The sequence below is a fragment of the Ambystoma mexicanum genome, chromosome 8 (genome assembly GCF_040938575.1).
Source record: "Ambystoma mexicanum isolate Mex_15411 chromosome 8, UKY_AmexF1_1, whole genome shotgun sequence".
In the NCBI taxonomy this organism is placed as follows: domain Eukaryota; kingdom Metazoa; phylum Chordata; class Amphibia; order Caudata; family Ambystomatidae; genus Ambystoma; species Ambystoma mexicanum.
In genome coordinates, this window is record NC_090929.1 from 69,047,524 (window position 1) to 69,065,460 (window position 17,937).

General features: G+C 48.6%; 1 protein-coding gene across 2 annotated transcripts in view; it reads right to left on the minus strand.

The window, feature by feature from the left end:
- The window catches only part of MED27 (mediator complex subunit 27), a 1,466,317-nt gene that overhangs the window by 951,001 nt on the left and 497,379 nt on the right, over window positions 1-17,937 (minus strand). For both annotated transcript variants that reach the window (XM_069609298.1, XM_069609299.1), the window contains exon 3: window positions 2,657-2,787. In XM_069609298.1, coding sequence (XP_069465399.1) covers window positions 2,657-2,787 — 131 coding nt within the window. The remainder of the gene's footprint in view (window positions 1-2,656; window positions 2,788-17,937) is intronic.

A 17,937-nucleotide genomic window follows, 5' to 3' on the forward strand; every position in this document is an offset into this window, starting at 1 on the left:
GGTAACCACTGCCACCAGCCAGAAACTCGACAAGGGGGACTGGACAGTACCCCCTTGAAAAACAGACCCAAGGGCAATCGAATTACCCCTACCAGTACTTCCACAATATGATGGTTTGTACTGTTTCTGTTCACAATTTAAGACTAGTAAAGTCAATGGTGACTTTACAAGCCCTGGGAGACAGTAGTCAGTCCCAGGGTATGGAGTCCATGTTTGGGGGCCACTATGACACCCCTGTGTTACTGCACTGAGGGTGCTGTGCAACACACTTACCAAAAACACATGAAGCCCTATGGAGTAAAAGACGCCATAGCCCATAAAACACATTACAAAGTCAAAGGACATTCTCAAATCATGCCTAAGAGTGGGAGAAAAAGAGTCTCACTCTTAGCAGGAGAAAAAATTAAACCCCAAAAATCCAGCACAGTACACATTCCCATGACCCGACAGCCTACCAAAGTTACTTTTATCACTGTACCACAGCACAGTACACATTGCCATGACCTGCCAGCCTACTGAAGTTACTTCTACAACCATCTCACAGCACAGTACACATTGGCATGACCTGCCAGCCTACTCACAGTTACTACCACCGTCTCACAGCACACACTGCCATGACCTGCCAGCCTACTCGCAGTTAATACTACCACCGTCTCACAGCTCAGTACCCATTGGCATGACCGGCCAGCCTACTCACAGTTACTACTACCACCGTCCCAAAATACACACTGCCATGACCTGCCAGCCTACTTGCAGTTACTTCTACCACCATCTTACAGCACAATACACATTGGCATGACCTGCCAGCCTACTCACAGTTACTACTACCACCGTCCCAAAGCACAGGATACATTGCCATGACCTGACAGCCTGCTCGCAGTTACTACTACCATCGTCCCACAGCACAGTACACATTGCCATGACCTGCCAGCCTACCCACCCACAGTTACTACTACCACCGTCTCACAGCACAGTACACATCACCATGACCTGTCAGCATACCCGCAGTTATTACTACCACCGTCCTACAGCACAGTACACATTGCCATGACCTGCCAGCCTATTGAATTTACTTCCATCACTGTCCCACAGCACAGTGCACATTGCCATGACCTGCCAGCCTACTCGCAGTTACTTTTACCACTGTCTCACAGTACACATTGCCATGACCTGCCAGCCTACTCGCAGTTACTTCTCACTGTCCGACAGCACAGTACACATTGACACGACCTGCCAGCCTACTTGCAGTTACTACTACCACCGTCTCACAGTACACATTGGCATGACCTGCCAGCCTACTCGCAGTTACTTCCACAACTGTATCACAGCAGAGTACACATTGCCATGACCTGCCAGCATACTCGCAGATACTACTACCACCGTTCCACAGCTCAGTACACATTGCCATGACCTGCCAGCTTATTGAAGTTACTTCCATCACTGTTCCACAGTACAGTACACATTGCCATGACCTGCCAGCCTACTCGCAGTTACTACTACCACCGTCTCACAGTACACATTGGCATGACCTGCCAGCCTACTCGCAGTTACTACTACCACTGTCTCACAGCACAGTACACATTGCCATGACCTGCCAGCCTACTCACAGTTACTACTACCACTGTCTCATAGCACAGTACACTTTGGCCCGACCTGCCAGCCTACTCGCAGTTACTACTGTCTCACAGCACAGTCCACATTGCCACAACCTGCCAGCCTACTCGCAGTTACTACTATCACCGTCTCACAGCTCAGTACACACTGCCATGACCTGCCAGCATACTCGCAGTTACTACTATCACCGTCCCACAGCACAGTACACATTGCCATGACCTGCCAGCCTACCGAAGTTACTTCCATCACTGTCCCACAGCACAGTACACATTGCCATGTCCTGCCAGCCTACCGAAGTTACTTCCATCACTGTCCCACAGCACACATTGCCATGTCCTGCCTTCCTACCAAAGTTACTTCTACCACCATCTCACAACACAGTACACATTGGCATGACCTGCCAGCCTACTCGCAGTGACTATTACCACTCTCTCAAGGAGCAAATTTACTCATTGCCATAATTTGCAGCCTGCTCGCAGTTACTTCGACCACTGTTACATAGTGCAGAATACACACTGCCAGGGATGTCAGATGTAGTCACATGGCTGATACTACAGGAAAATAGCATAGCTATCCTGGCAAAGCAACATTTGAAAGGATTTGCTACATTTACAGCTCAGGCAATGCAAACTTGCAAGAGAAACGCACATTTCACAATCTGAGATATTAAGCGGAACTGAGCTGAGAACAAAACCAAGGCTAGAAGTCCAGAAATCCCTGAGTTCAGACTGAAAAAGGAGCCTGAAAACATTCAAAAAGGCCTCAAATGTTTCCAAGATGTGCCTGAATGATGAGGGCGTCTCCCGTCCTTAGGGAGAGAGGTGCTCCTGGAGATGCCGGCAACCCTCATGTAAAGAGTAGACAGAAATGCACTTCTAGGACCATGGAATCAAAGGGAGGCCCCGCTCCGGAGTCACGAAGAGCGGCTCTAGAATTCTAGGCTCCATTGTCAAGAGATTGAGTCCAGAAGGAGGCTACATTTTCTGCATTAAGGGGAGGTACATTCCGAAAACTACCTTCAGGAGGTGGCAAAATCACTTACTGCGTTGGCAGGATGAGGGTGGTCGGCTGAGCTTTCGGCTTGCGTTTCGTCGATACTCCCATCTGGTTGGCCGAACGTTTGAGAGACTGCTGGTTTAAGAGGCCAGATGCCAGGCCTGCATGGTACTGGAGCTAGAAAGAGGACACAGGAAAGCGAATTAGGCAAGCAGTACAGTGGGAGGAAAGACTGGTTAAGTCATGTGCATTCATCAAGGTTATCTACGGGTATGCTCTGAGGAACAGTATTGACCAGGGTACCACCTGGCGAAGACATCAATAGGAGCAGCGCTAACGCAGATATGGAGGTCTGCCTATGTGCCTTCTTAGTGAGGCCATACCAAGTGGCAAAGGCTCTGCAAAGTATATGGATCACTAAACCAGAATTCTGAGAATGAAGGATTCCGAAGTGCAGTGGCAAGACCAGATGTTACCAGTGCAGATAGGCACCTGCCTAGAGAATGATTCTAGCATACATGCATCTCAATGCAAGTCATTCCCTCAGCAGTCCTGCACGCAGACCCATCTCCTGGAGGCGAATGTTCCTAGCAGACACGCATCTCAATTCAAGTCATTCCCTCAGCAGTCCTGCACGTGGATCCATCTCCTGGAGGTGAATGATCCTAGCAGACACACATCTCAAGTCATTCCCTCAGCAGTCTTGCACGTGGATCCATCTCCTGGAGGCGAATGATCCTAGCAGACCCACATCTCAGGTCATTCCCTCAGCATTCTTGCACGTGGACCCATCTCCTCGAGGCGAATGATCCTAGCAGACCCACATCTCAGGTCATTCCCTCAGCAGTCTTGCATGTGGACACATCTCCTGGAGGCGAATGATCCTAGCAGACATGCATCTCAATGCAAGTCATTCCCTCAGCAGTCCTGCACACGGACCCATCCCCTGGAGGCAAATAGCCCTAGCAGACACACCTCTCAAGTCATTCCCTCAGCAGTCTTGCACGTGGTCCCATCTCCTGGAGGCGAATGATCCTAGCAGACATGCATCTCAATTCAAGTCATTCCCTCAGCAGTCCTGCACGTGGATCCATCTCCTGGAGGCGAATGATCCTAGCAGACCCACATCTCAGGTCATTCCCTCAGCAGTCTTGCACGTGGACCCATCTCCTCGAGGCGAATGATCCTAGCAGACACACATCTCAGGTCATTCCCTCAGCAGTCTTACATGTGGTCCCATCTCCTGGAGGCGAATGATCCTAGCAGACATGCATCTCAATGCAAGTCATTCCCTCAGCAGTCCTGCACACGGACCCATCCCCTGGAGGCAAATAACCCTAGCAGACACACATCTCAGGTCATTCCCTCAGCAGTCTTGCAACGTGGTCCCATCTCCTGGAGGTGAATGATCCTAGCATACACACATCTCAGGTCATTCCCTCAGCAGTCTTGCACGTGGTCCCATCTCCTGGAGGTGAATGATCCTAGCATACACACATCTCAAGTCATTCCCTCAGCAGTCTTGCACGTGGATCCATCTCCTGGAGGCGAATGATCCTAGCAGACACACATCTCAGGTCATTCCCTCAGCAGTCTTGCACGTGGTCCCATCTCCTGGAGGTGAATGATCCTAGCATACACACATCTCAGGTCATTCCCTCAGCAGTCTTGCACGTGGTCCCATCTCCTGGAGGTGAATGATCCTAGCATACACACATCTCAGGTCATTCCCTCAGCAGTCTTGCACGTGGTCCCATCTCCTGGAGGTGAATGATCCTAGCATACACACATCTCAAGTCATTCCCTCAGCAGTCTTGCACGTGGATCCATCTCCTGGAGGCGAATGATCCTAGCAGACACACATCTCAGGTCATTCCCTCAGCAGTCTTGCACGTGGTCCCATCTCCTGGAGGTGAATGATCCTAGCATACACACATCTCAGGTCATTCCCTCAGCAGTCTTGCACGTGGTCCCATCTCCTGGAGGTGAATGATCCTAGCATACACACATCTCAGGTCATTCCCTCAGCAGTCTTGCACGTGGTCCCATCTCCTGGAGGTGAATGATCCTAGCATACACACATCTCAAGTCATTCCCTCAGCAGTCTTGCACGTGGTCCCATCTCCTGGAGGTGAATGATCCTAGCATACACACATCTCAAGTCATTCCCTCAGCAGTCTTGCACGTGGACCCATCTCCTGGAGGCGAATGATCCTAGCAGACCCACATCTCAGGTCATTCCCTCAGCAGTCTTGCACGTGGACCCATCTCCTCGAGGCGAATGATCCTAGCAGACACACATCTCAGGTCATTCCCTCAGCAGTCTTACATGTGGTCCCATCTCCTGGAGGCGAATGATCCTAGCAGACATGCATCTCAATGCAAGTCATTCCCTCAGCAGTCCTGCACACGGACCCATCCCCTGGAGGCAAATAACCCTAGCAGACACACATCTCAGGTCATTCCCTCAGCAGTCTTGCACGTGGTCCCATCTCCTGGAGGTGAATGATCCTAGCATACACACATCTCAGGTCATTCCCTCAGCAGTCTTGCACGTGGTCCCATCTCCTGGAGGTGAATGATCCTAGCATACACACATCTCAAGTCATTCCCTCAGCAGTCTTGCACGTGGACCCATCTCCTGGAGGTGAATGATCCTAGCATACACACATCTCAGGTCATTCCCTCAGCAGTCTTGCACGTGGTCCCATCTCCTGGAGGTGAATGATCCTAGCATACACACATCTCAGGTCATTCCCTCAGCAGTCTTGCACGTGGTCCCATCTCCTGGAGGTGAATGATCCTAGCATACACACATCTCAAGTCATTCCCTCAGCAGTCTTGCACGTGGTCCCATCTCCTGGAGGTGAATGATCCTAGCATACACACATCTCAAGTCATTCCCTCAGCAGTCTTGCACGTGGACCCATCTCCTGGAGGCGAATGATCCTAGCAGACCCACATCTCAGGTCATTCCCTCAGCAGTCTTGCACGTGGACCCATCTCCTCGAGGCGAATGATCCTAGCATACACACATCTCAAGTCATTCCCTCAGCAGTCTTGCACGTGGACCCATCTCCTGGAGGTGAATGATCCTAGCATACACACATCTCAGGTCATTCCCTCAGCAGTCTTGCACGTGGTCCCATCTCCTGGAGGTGAATGATCCTAGCATACACACATCTCAGGTCATTCCCTCAGCAGTCTTGCACGTGGTCCCATCTCCTGGAGGTGAATGATCCTAGCATACACACATCTCAAGTCATTCCCTCAGCAGTCTTGCACGTGGTCCCATCTCCTGGAGGTGAATGATCCTAGCATACACACATCTCAAGTCATTCCCTCAGCAGTCTTGCACGTGGACCCATCTCCTGGAGGCGAATGATCCTAGCAGACCCACATCTCAGGTCATTCCCTCAGCAGTCTTGCACGTGGACCCATCTCCTCGAGGCGAATGATCCTAGCAGACACACATCTCAGGTCATTCCCTCAGCAGTCTTACATGTGGTCCCATCTCCTGGAGGCGAATGATCCTAGCAGACATGCATCTCAATGCAAGTCATTCCCTCAGCAGTCCTGCACACGGACCCATCCCCTGGAGGCAAATAACCCTAGCAGACACACATCTCAGGTCATTCCCTCAGCAGTCTTGCACGTGGTCCCATCTCCTGGAGGTGAATGATCCTAGCATACACACATCTCAGGTCATTCCCTCAGCAGTCTTGCACGTGGTCCCATCTCCTGGAGGTGAATGATCCTAGCATACACACATCTCAAGTCATTCCCTCAGCAGTCTTGCACATGGACCCGTGGAGGGGAAGTGTTGTTCCCTAACACATCAAACGTAACTGAAAAGCAGCAAAACAGCCACCTTGGTGTGTACTCACACCGAAACTATGATAAAATCAAAATTAGAGCCAATTTGATTACAATTTAGAAAGACGAACACCGTCCAAAATGTAAACAGCGACAACATCTATTACATTATCACTCGCAGGACCCTTTTCTTTCAATGTTCCATTTTCTATTCAATCTCTTGTCATGGGCCACATCACAAAATTGGAGGAACACCCCATAAAGGGATGGCAGCGGAGAGGGCCAACAAGCTATAGGCAGCAGACCGAGACAAGATAGGGAGACAAGTCAGAGAATGAAGACCAGTCAAGGAGAAGGCCAGAGGACAAGGCCTGCACTCCTCTTTGCAGCTCCGCTGCGAGTGCCTCCATCAGCTGTGCTCGATCAGCTGGCAGCAGAATTCCATCTGCTTTTCGGAGAGCCAGCTGATCTCGCGCAGGCCCCCGCCTTGGAAGGCATGGGCACCGAGAAAGCATTTTTTGAATTTGGCGCCGAAACGACGCCGCTTCCCGCCCGCAACCCGCAGCCTCATACGGCCTCCCACCCTGCCGGCTCCACCCCCCCCCCACCATAAAGAGAGACGGGGCCCACCGCCAGGCGAAGCCGCAAGGAGAAGGCCAGAGGACAAGGCCTGCACTCCTCTTTGCAGCTCTTCGCTGCTCGAAGTCTGCCGTTTACCACGGACTCTTGCTGGAATCTCAAGGTAAGGAGTCCCGCACTCCGGAACTATCCCACACACTCGCAAAAAGGCGAGACCGTCTACGCACACGTACTTTACCTAGCGTATTGGTCACTCTGCCCATCCCCACAAGTGCACGCAATGCACGACTACAGTCGAGAACCTTACCTACAACTAACCGAAAGGCCACCTCCCCAGTACTGCATCTATACCACAAACTAATCCACACAACGAAGCTGACCCCACTTATCAAGCACCACCGTGAGCCACTTGCATTGGATACAATGTCTAAGACTCTTGTTAATGTGTCACTCACACGTATGAATGAAATTACCGCTATTAGCAATTCTTCTACCACTGCCTTGCTACCTAATGATGCAAATGCCACTTTATCTGTGTCTATGACTCCAGAAAACATGCCCCCCACTGGTTTGATTGAAATTACCGCTATTTGCAATTCTTCTACCACTGCCTTGCTACCTAATGATGCAAATGCCACTTTATCTGTGTCTATGACTCCAGAAAACATGCCCCCCACTGGTTTGAATGAAATTACCGCTATTTGCAATTCTTCTACCACTGCCTTGCTACCTAATGATGCAAATGCCACTTTATCTGTGTCTATGACTCCAGAAAACATGCCCCCCACTGGTTTGAATGAAATTACCGCTATTTGCAATTCTTCTACCACTGCCTTGCTACTTAATGATGCAAATGCCACTTTATCTGTGTCTATGACTCCAGAAAACATGCCCCCCACTGGTTTGAATGAAATTACCGCTATTTGCAATTCTTCTACCACTGCCTTGCTACCTAATGATGCAAATGCCACTTTATCTAGGTCTATGACCCCAGGAAACATGCCTCCCACCGGTTCGGATAGGCCACCCCCGACCATCAATGTCACCCCTGAACCGCACCTCAAATGTGCCCTCATCAACGCCCGCTCCATCAATGCGCATGCACTAGACATCCACGACCTTATTACCACCCTAGATCTAGATCTTCTAATGGTCACCGAAACTTGGCTACATGAAGCCTCAGGCCCCGCCCTATCCCTCGCTCTCCCACCTGGCTATGCCATCACGAGACAAGATCGCATGACCACTGGAGGCGGTGTCGCACTCATAGCCAAAGACTCAATCACCATCAGAAGGGCTGACAAAACTATCAACAATAACAGCGACTACCTTCAATTAAAACTCACCATCTCGCACCAATGCACCATCACCCTACACCTCATCTATCGACCACCAGGCCCCCTAGGAGACTTCCAGGCCTCCATCATCCACCTCCTGGCGGACAACCTCAAAAAGTCATCCAAAGCCATTCTCCTTGGAGACATCAACCTTGGCCTGAATGACGCCAAAGACCCTACAGCCAAAGCACTTGACACAGCTCTAGCCACCCTAGGATTCGTCAACACCATCAACAACCCCACACACGTCCTAGGCAGATCACTAGACTGGATCGCCCACCACAATTGCCCCATCACAGTCACGGGCAACACCCCCACCCCATGGTCCGACCACCACACCATCACCTTTAACATCCCCACCACTACAACCACATCCCACCCCCCTCCTCCCTTGCCTCCTGCCCTTACAAGGAGTGCCCGTCAACTGACCAAAGAAAGACTCCTACCCTTCTTACAGGGACCCGCCTTCACAGCCCCATTCTCCAACGACCCGGAAACTCTGGCAAAAAATTATGATACGGCCATCACAGCAGCAATCAATACCATCGCCCCACTTAAACTTCGGAAAACCAAACCCACTAGACACGCTAATGCGTGGTTCACCCAAGACCTTCTAAAACTACGCTCCGACAAACGGGCAGCATTAGCTCTCTGGCAAACATCACGGGATGAGAAAGACAAACTCAACTTCAAATCCCTTGCCATTAATTACAAGAAAGCCATCATTAAAGCCAAAGCTAAATCCTTCGAAGAGAGAATTGCTGAGGCCAAGTCGAACACCAAGGAAATGTTCGCCATTTTCAGGGAACTTGAGAACCCCACACCCACCCCCCAAAACTTCACTAAGGACAAAGAATGGTGTGACAACATCCAAACAGCCATGCGCAATAAGATCAGCTCTCTCCAAGCCAAAATCTTGAACACCAAACTAACACTCTCCACCCACACTACACCCTCCCCACCACCACTGCCCCCATCACCCACTGAGGCCCCACCCACCTTCTTGTTTAAAACCGTCCAAGAAAACGACATGATCAACATTATGAAAAACAGAAAACCCTCCAATTGCAAAGGCGACCCCTGTCCTGCCTCCATCATCAAAGACTGCGCAGACACCTTGGCCCCTTTTCTAACAGCCTTCGTCAACGCCTCCTTCACCACGGGGAGAGTCCCCGCCTGCCTAAAGGAAGCATGGGTCCGACCCCTCATAAAGAAACCCACACTTGACCCCACCTCCCCTAATAACTACCGCCCCATCACCACTGTCCCTTTCCTCCTCAAGATTCTAGACAAAGCAGCCTACCTGCAGGTCCAGCACTTCCTCGAAGAACAGAACCTCCTTGGACTGAGACAATCCGGCTTTCGCCCTAGGCATGGGACAGAGACCGCCCTACTCGACCTAAAAAACCAAATGGACGACGCAAGGGACCAAGGCAAACCTGCCTTGCTCCTTCTCCTGGATCTGTCGGCAGCCTTTGATCTTGTAGACCACGACATCCTCTGCCACCACCTCTCCTCCACAGCCAACTTCTCTCAAGAAGCCATTACATGGATCGCCTCCTTCCTCCAAGGCAGGACCATGCAGGTCTTCTCCGACCTAGCCACTGCATCACCATCTATCATGCTATGTGGGGTGCCCCAAGGCTCCTGCCTCTCCCCCACCCTCTACAACATCTTCACCCGCCCCCTCTTCCTCATCCTTGACGCCATGGGCATCTCTTACACCAACTACGCCGACGACACACAGATCCTTCTCACTCTGACAGGCAACTATGACACGGACTCTGCTACCCTCAACAACATCTACAACACAATTCAAATGTGGATGGCTATCAATGGCCTCTGCCTTAACTCCGACAAAACTGAGCTCCTACTCGTAGGCTCCCCTGACACCATCAAGAAACGTGATGCTCAGTTCAGCCATTTCACCATTGACTCAATCACGATCCCAGTACTTGACACGGTAAAAACACTAGGCGTCTACTTAGACTCCAATCTATCCATGACCAGACAAGTAAACGCCATTGCCTCCTCTGCCGCTTACCATGCAAAACTCCTTAACGCAATCAGACCTTATCTGTCAAAAGACACCTGCACTAACATAGCCAGGGCCATAACCGGCTCGCGACTTGATTACTGCAATATTCTTTTCCTTGGGACCTCCAACAAAAATCTTGAGAAGCTCCAAGTAATACAGAACAGTGCCCTACGCGCTGCACAAGGCATTGCCAAGAGAGAGCACATCACCGCTGCCAGAAAAGCTTCCCACTGGCTCCCCATAAAGGAGAGGATCCTATTCAAGGCTCTAAGCATCACCCACAAATGTGTCCATCTTGCCGCCCCAATGTACCTTTCGCAGAGGATCCACCTGGTCTCCTCCACAAGACCCACTAGATCACCCTATGCCAGCATGCTCTCAGTACCCAGGGTAAAAAGGACCAGAGCAGGGGGCTCCAGTTTCCCGTACCTCGCTGCCGTACACTGGAACACCCTCCCTAGCTCCCTGCGCTCTGAACCCTCACTGACCGCCTTTCGGAAAACCCTGAAAACGACCCTGTTCATCTAACAATTACATGGCCTAGCCCTCACAATTGTATTGTATGATGTATTATGTGATATATCTGATCACAGGTCACTGCCTTACTGTAACCCAAGGCACAACCTGCTCACATTGTAACTAAGTCTTCCTGCAAGTAACAGTGCCACAATGCCCCTGGGCTGCCTGCGCGCTATATAAATTTAATAAATAAAATAAATAAAATAAATAAATAAGACCCAACTCACTGCAAACCCCCAGAATACCGTGGTCCCAACAAAGGAAGGTGGCAGACGCTGTGGGTGCCAGGACATGGGGAATGAGAGTCGGGTTGGACTGCCCTGCGCTCCAAGCACAGGAAGGGGTGGAGCTCCTGGAGAGGCTGTGGTGACACCCACACACAACCACAGACCCATACACAGGAATTCCAGGAAATCAGCCACACTCTAAAACCCCACGGACAACAGAGCCAGCAAGCCCAATGCGACATTCAGGTATACCAGCTGGTCAGATAGCACAGCAAGCTAAGCGCTCGCCCCTGATATCTGTGTGCAGCCTGCTTTGGTAGGTTCAAATCCCGGCAGAGTCAACTCAACCTTCCATCCTTCCGAGATCGATAAAATGAGTCCCACTCTATGGGATAATAATGTCTTCTGTTATTTGAGTGCTCTGAGACTTTTGGGTGTGTAGCACTATATAAGAAATACATTATTATTATTATTATTATACACTAACAAGGATCCAGACAAACAGAGTCCCAGGAGAATCAGAAAGAGGCTGTAAACCAATGAATCAAGGTAGTAGCATCGACCTGGGTAATTCCAACCATAACCTCATTAGCTCTACAAAAAGGTCCCAACTCATTTCTTCATTAATTTTAAAAGGGTTGCCAGGAACGCAAAAAAAGCCTCAATAATGGTGGAGCCAAAATGTTGCCCGAATCAAGGGAATTCATCCCTTTCTTCAAGGGGGAGCCTCTCCCTTTGAGGCAAGGGAGGTGAGTCTGCTGTGCATGACCGTCCCTATGGGTCTGGGCAAGTGGGGCCTCACTGGGAAAGAATCCCCCCGCCCCTTAGGGGGCAAGGACTCCCGTTCCTCTAAGGAACTCCATAACCGCTCTCTCATTATAGCATACATGGGACTGTCTGGGACGCTTAACAGCAATAAAAGCCAAGACTGGGCTGAAGACCACGTCAACATGCACCAGGAGTATCTGAGGAAAAGAAGCTGTCTCTTTAAGGACAAACCTCGACTTCACTGTGACAAGGACATTTAAGGAGGAGGACACGCTGAGATTGAGGAAAGAGAGAATCATATGGCAGCAGGTAAGGCCCCCTGGTAGCCTAACGCAAGCGGGAGGTGGAGACGAGAGCAGCAGAGCCCACAAAATTCAGAATGACTCTGAACTAGAGTATCAGACTCTGGGGAGGCAGCGTACCAAATCAGCGAAAAACAGAGGCATGACCATGATGAGTTTGTGGAGGGCAGTGAACCCAACCAACTACGCTGACACCAATCTGCGGGGGTATTCGCAATGGCACTGGTTGCCACGAGGGACGCCGGACCGTAGCACAAGGGGAGAGCAAGAAACTGGCAAAGAGACGCCAACTGAGAAAGAGAAGCCAAGCAAGAAAGAACATCCTGATGGAATGCTGGCTCCGCAGACTCCCATCAAAGGTAACGGGGAGAACAGGAGGACCGAGCGGTAAAAAGGCTATCGATATACAAGTGGAGAAACTCGTCCAAGTGAAATTGTGGCAACCCGGACTACAAAGTTGACAAATCTCAACTGTACCAATATCAGAAGAAAAGTCATATTTAAACCTGAGAAAGAGAATATTAAAAAGCAGAGAAGACCACCCGGGAAAGAGGGGAGAATATCTCTACATTCAAGAGATAAGAAAGGGAGCTTGTTAAAGAGAGAACATTACTAGATTAAGACAACTTGTCACAGTGAAACGGATGGACACAAACACAACATTAAGGAATTTAAACACTGCGGAGAGAAAGGTGGCTAGGAGAAGCCCAGAAGATGTGTTTACGCCAATGCAACAGATCGATACCGGGAAAGGGAAGAACCACCTCTGGTGTCCCAGAAGCTACACTTTGAGTCGGTTATAGATAGAATACTATGCAAGAACCACAAAGGAAGTGAATCAAATACCAAATAACATGGACAGACTAATACCAGGAAGGGTGAGCAGTAATGATCAAGAAGGGAGACCCCATCCAAGAGAATATCTCACACAAGGTCGGTCACGGCAGAACTATGTGATGTAAGGATCAAAGAAACTTCACAAAAAAAAAGAGCACAGGGAAAATAATCCCACAAGATTGGAGAAGAATCAAAGCCCTTATCCAAGAATTGCATATCCTTCTAGAGACTATTTGAACATAAGATATTAAAAGAACTCTAAAGCAAAGCAGAACCCTGCTTCACCAGGAGAAGGGAGTCATTCTCCTGGCGTTTGGAATAGGGGTAGGGTCAGATAGGTTTCGTTTTTTGGACAGTGGACTTTCTTTTGATTTGGACATTTCCAGACGACTGATGAGCACCTTTAGTTAATTATATAAGGAGTGAATACCCCATAGTTATAGGGTGAGATAGGCCTCATCATTATTTAATAAACCATTGTTGGAAATGTTTTCGTAGTGTCCACATACTACTTCTGACCCGCCACAACCCCCATTAACGGCACCCATGGAAACAGCCTATCAAGCTGTGAATCCAAAAAGGGCCATCCTGGAGAGGCTAGGCCTAGTCGAGGAAATGTAGCGGCAGAAATTTAAGGAGACCCATTTATTTTACAAGATCAATGACTTGGTGGATACATGGTTACAGCCGGCCCCCACAACATTTCAATCACTGAGACAAGATCGTTTTTGAAAAGACCAAACCCCTCCCATAAGACAATGGTAGTCTCTATGAGGCAATCAATACTGCTTCATCAGAAAGCCGGGACCAGATGATTATAATCATACATTGCTCGTGGACGAACGTCTATGCTCCAAGCAGTCAAGGCCCTCCTGCAGTAAGATTAGTCCGAAGAGAGACCAGAAGGAGGTTCGCTGAGGATAGGCATCATCTGAGAAGGACTAAAGGCAGAACCATACGAACGGAGTAGAAATCTCGTCCATCCACACCAATGTCTAGACAACCCCACACAGTGCTTTCATGGGGCCACATCGCCTCCGTATGCCCAAGAGGGAAGACACTGGAACCAATGGACCATGAGATAGACCATGGGGTTTGCCCTACTTCCGCTATGCATGTACAAGAGATGTTGGGGTAGATGGAGAAAAAACTAAGCAGTATTAGATATTGGAGGCCAACAAACTGCTGTAAGTACACACCTTGGAAATCTCCCTACTGGAAATTAGTCCATTCTACAGATCACGTGTACATACCTAGGAAATCTCCCTAGTGGAAGTAGGTCCATTGTACAGATAACGTGTACATACCTAGGAAATCTCCCTGGTGGAAGTAAGTCCATTGTACAGATAACGTGCACATACCTTGGAAATCTCCCTGGTGAAAGTAAGTCCATTGTACAGATAACGTGTACATACCTTGGAAATCTCCCTAGTGGAAGTAAGTCCATTGTACAGATAACGTGTACATACCTTGGAAATCTCCCTGGTGGAAGTAAGTCCATTGTACAGATAACGTGTACATACCTTGGAAATCTCCCTGGTGGAAGTAAGTCCATTGTACAGATAACGTGTACATACATTGTACATCTCCCCGGTGGAAGTAAGTCCATTGTACAGATAACGTGTACATACCTTGTAAATCTCCCTGGTGGAAGTAAGTCCATTGTACAGATAACGTGTACATACATTGGAAATCTCCCTGGTGGAAGTAAGTCCATTGTACAGATAACATGTACATACCTAGGAAATCTCCCTAGTGGAAGTATGTCCATTGTACAGATAACATGTACATACCTAGGAAATTTCCCTAGTGGAAGTAAATCCATTCTACAGATAACATGTATAGATGGAGATGTAAAATCCTATCCTATCCTATTAAAAAGGTACACTCACAAGTAAGGAACAAGGGGATCGGTGTCAGTAGCAGAACTTCATTCACTGACTGCTCCACTGATTAGTGGAGCCCCTGAGTTTGAGAAACTCGTGAAGGCTGCCAAACAAGAGGGGCTGACAGAAGCATCTTCCACCCAGGAAGAAATCCTAACTGCTGCTACACAGCCTAGACATCACGAAAGGAAAAGGTAAGGATCTCCCGATCCCAAGAGTGGGTCATAGCTGCAGGGCCTTCTGAGGCCATTGACTGAAATGTATAAAATGGAGAACCAGGCTAGTTTTGAGAGACTCTCCTGACTACCCCTCAATCTTGAACAGGATCTATCCCGTTCAAACCTCTGTTCAGAAGGAACTCATGAACCATATTGGAAATGATCAGAGAGTACCGAGTATGACAAGAATAGATTGAAAATCTGTTAAATGAATACGTACAGGACTTACAGAATCACCCAGGTGCTCTGTGGAAGCTGTCCATCCAGAATACCACCAAGGCTGCCTCAAGGACATTATCCTGTGGAAAAGCCTAACATATGCCCATAGAGAGAGACACTGATGGAACGTCTCCACCTGCACCAAGAATTATTAGCGAACTTGCCAGAGGAAACATCCCTGGCTCAACACTCCATTCAAGCTTATCCTGGAGCCCATGTCCTGCTACGGCCACATTGTATAACTGAAGAAAGACAGGAGGTGATGCAGCGGGAGGTAACAAATGCTAGAGTTGGGTATTATCCAGCCCTCACAGAGTATCTGTTGTTCGGCAGTAGTTTGGGTGCTGAAAGAAGACGGGTCACTTTGGTTCTGCATGGACTTTAAAAAACGTTTAAGGTGTCCGGATAAGACCCTCTCAATATATCAACATCATTGACCTAGCCAAGAGTCACTGGCAAATTACATTACAACCTACGGACAAGGAAAAAAACTACCGTCGCCACACCCCGTAGGCTACATCAATTTAAGATGCTGGCATTCGGACTACATGAGGTAAGCAACATTGTCACGATTGGTGGACACCCTTCTGTCACCACACTCAACATATGCAGCTGCAGCCTACTGGGACAATATTGTTGCATTTAGAAATTCATGGACTGACCCTTTGCTGCATCTTGCGAGGTATGTACATTTGGGATAGCAGCTGGAAGACCAAACCGCTGAAGACCACCCTGGTAGCATAGATGGGATAGTTAGTAGGCATGGGAATGTTTCAATGCCTGGTGGACAAGGTCAGACATATCCTTCAGATTCCCAGAGACAAAAAAAAAGGATTGTGGTGTTTTCTAGGTCTTGATGGCCATTGGCACTTTACTCCTCACTTTGCTGATAAGGGCCCAGCTGTGATCAATCTACTTAAAGCCTCCCATCAAAGAACTCCTGAAACCGAAAAACAGGCAAACCAGGCATTTAGAATCCTCAAAACAAAACTGAGCAAGACACTGTTTCTGAGATACTGGACTTCTCTGCTGCTGGAATTAGCATAAATGACCTAAAAGCATTTGACCTAAAACATTTGATCGAATTCTTCGACTTTTTTTTCGATCAAATCTATATATATATATATATATATATATATATATATAGGGTGGTTAAGGGTATAGATTTGGTTGAGGGGAGGTGGGGGGTAGTTTGCAGGGAGCCCCCCGCCCCCTGCATTTTAGACCAAAAAAAAGGCCAAATAAATTTGATCAAATGTGATTAGGTCAAATGTTTTAGGTTAAATAGACCCAAACCTCTGCAGCTTGCTTCTAACAGAGGTGAACCTCCGGAAGTAGACTGTCTTGTCACAAGGCTCTCCAAGCCATCTTTCACTGGTGGTTTCCAGAGGTCATCGGCTCCTGCTTCATAAAGCTCACTACTACACAATTAAGAAGGAATGTTGGACTATTAAACTTTTAGGGGAAACTCCACATTACTACTTATTGGACATCTGTTCACTGTGTACAGGGACCATGCGCCGCCTCAGACCTGGCTGGGACGAAACAAGAACTCCAATCAGGGCATCCTAAAATGGTTCCTGGCTTTGCAGCCCTTCAACTTTACGATGGTGCAGAGATCTGGAATTCTCCAGTGAAATGCCCGGGCAGGTTATTCAGATAGAATCCATAAAGGTGCATTACATTAACACAAAGTACTGTGGCGAATCACGGTTCTTCCTCGACTCACACATAACATATCGCTGAATCCCTGTGACGGCGAAGGGAGCGGGTGTCATGTAGAGAGGAAAATCACTAATCAGCTGCAAGGAAAAGGTTTCAGCCTCCCTCAACACTGAATAGCAGCACAGGATTTGTGGGAGATCAATGGATAAAAGTTTGACATTGATAAATAAGGTTTTGGACTTGCTCACTAGTGATTTTTCTTTCCTTCTGTTTTTTGTATTTTGTCGTATGAGGTTGTTTTTCGTTTTGTAATAAAAGTTTGAATAAACGAATTGTTACAATAAAAAAAGAAAATAGCAGCACAGCTGAAATAACAGTGGTTGAATGGTTACCTACCATGTAAAATACAACTGTTCAATTCCCCATCAAGGAATGTGGGAAAACTGACTCTAAGTTAATGAAATAACACCTACAACACCACAAAGGCACTGGGAAATAAAAGAAATGTTATTCGAACTAACCAATAGGGGATGACCTACCTTGGGAGGCTATGATATAAGCACCACTTTCACCAATGGTGAAGCCAGATAGTTCAGCCAATCAGTAGTCGGTTAGGAGGAGGAAGGACTGAGTAAAAGAAGAACCAGTTCAGTTCAAGTCGTCTCAGCTGGGGACTGGGTCCCTGTCTCGCTGATTAAGGGAAAGCAGTGGAGAGGAAGCCTGACGCAGGGGAAGGAAGGCTACCTTGTGCCTGGTAGATGCCATGCTGTGCTGAAGTGGAGAGGAAGCCTGATGCAGAGGAAGGAAGGCTGCCTTGTGCCTGGTGGCTGCCCTGCTGTGCTGGAGAGGAAGCCTGATGCAGGGGAAGGAAGGCTGCCTTATGCCTGGTGGCTGCCCTGCTGTGCTGGAGAGGAAG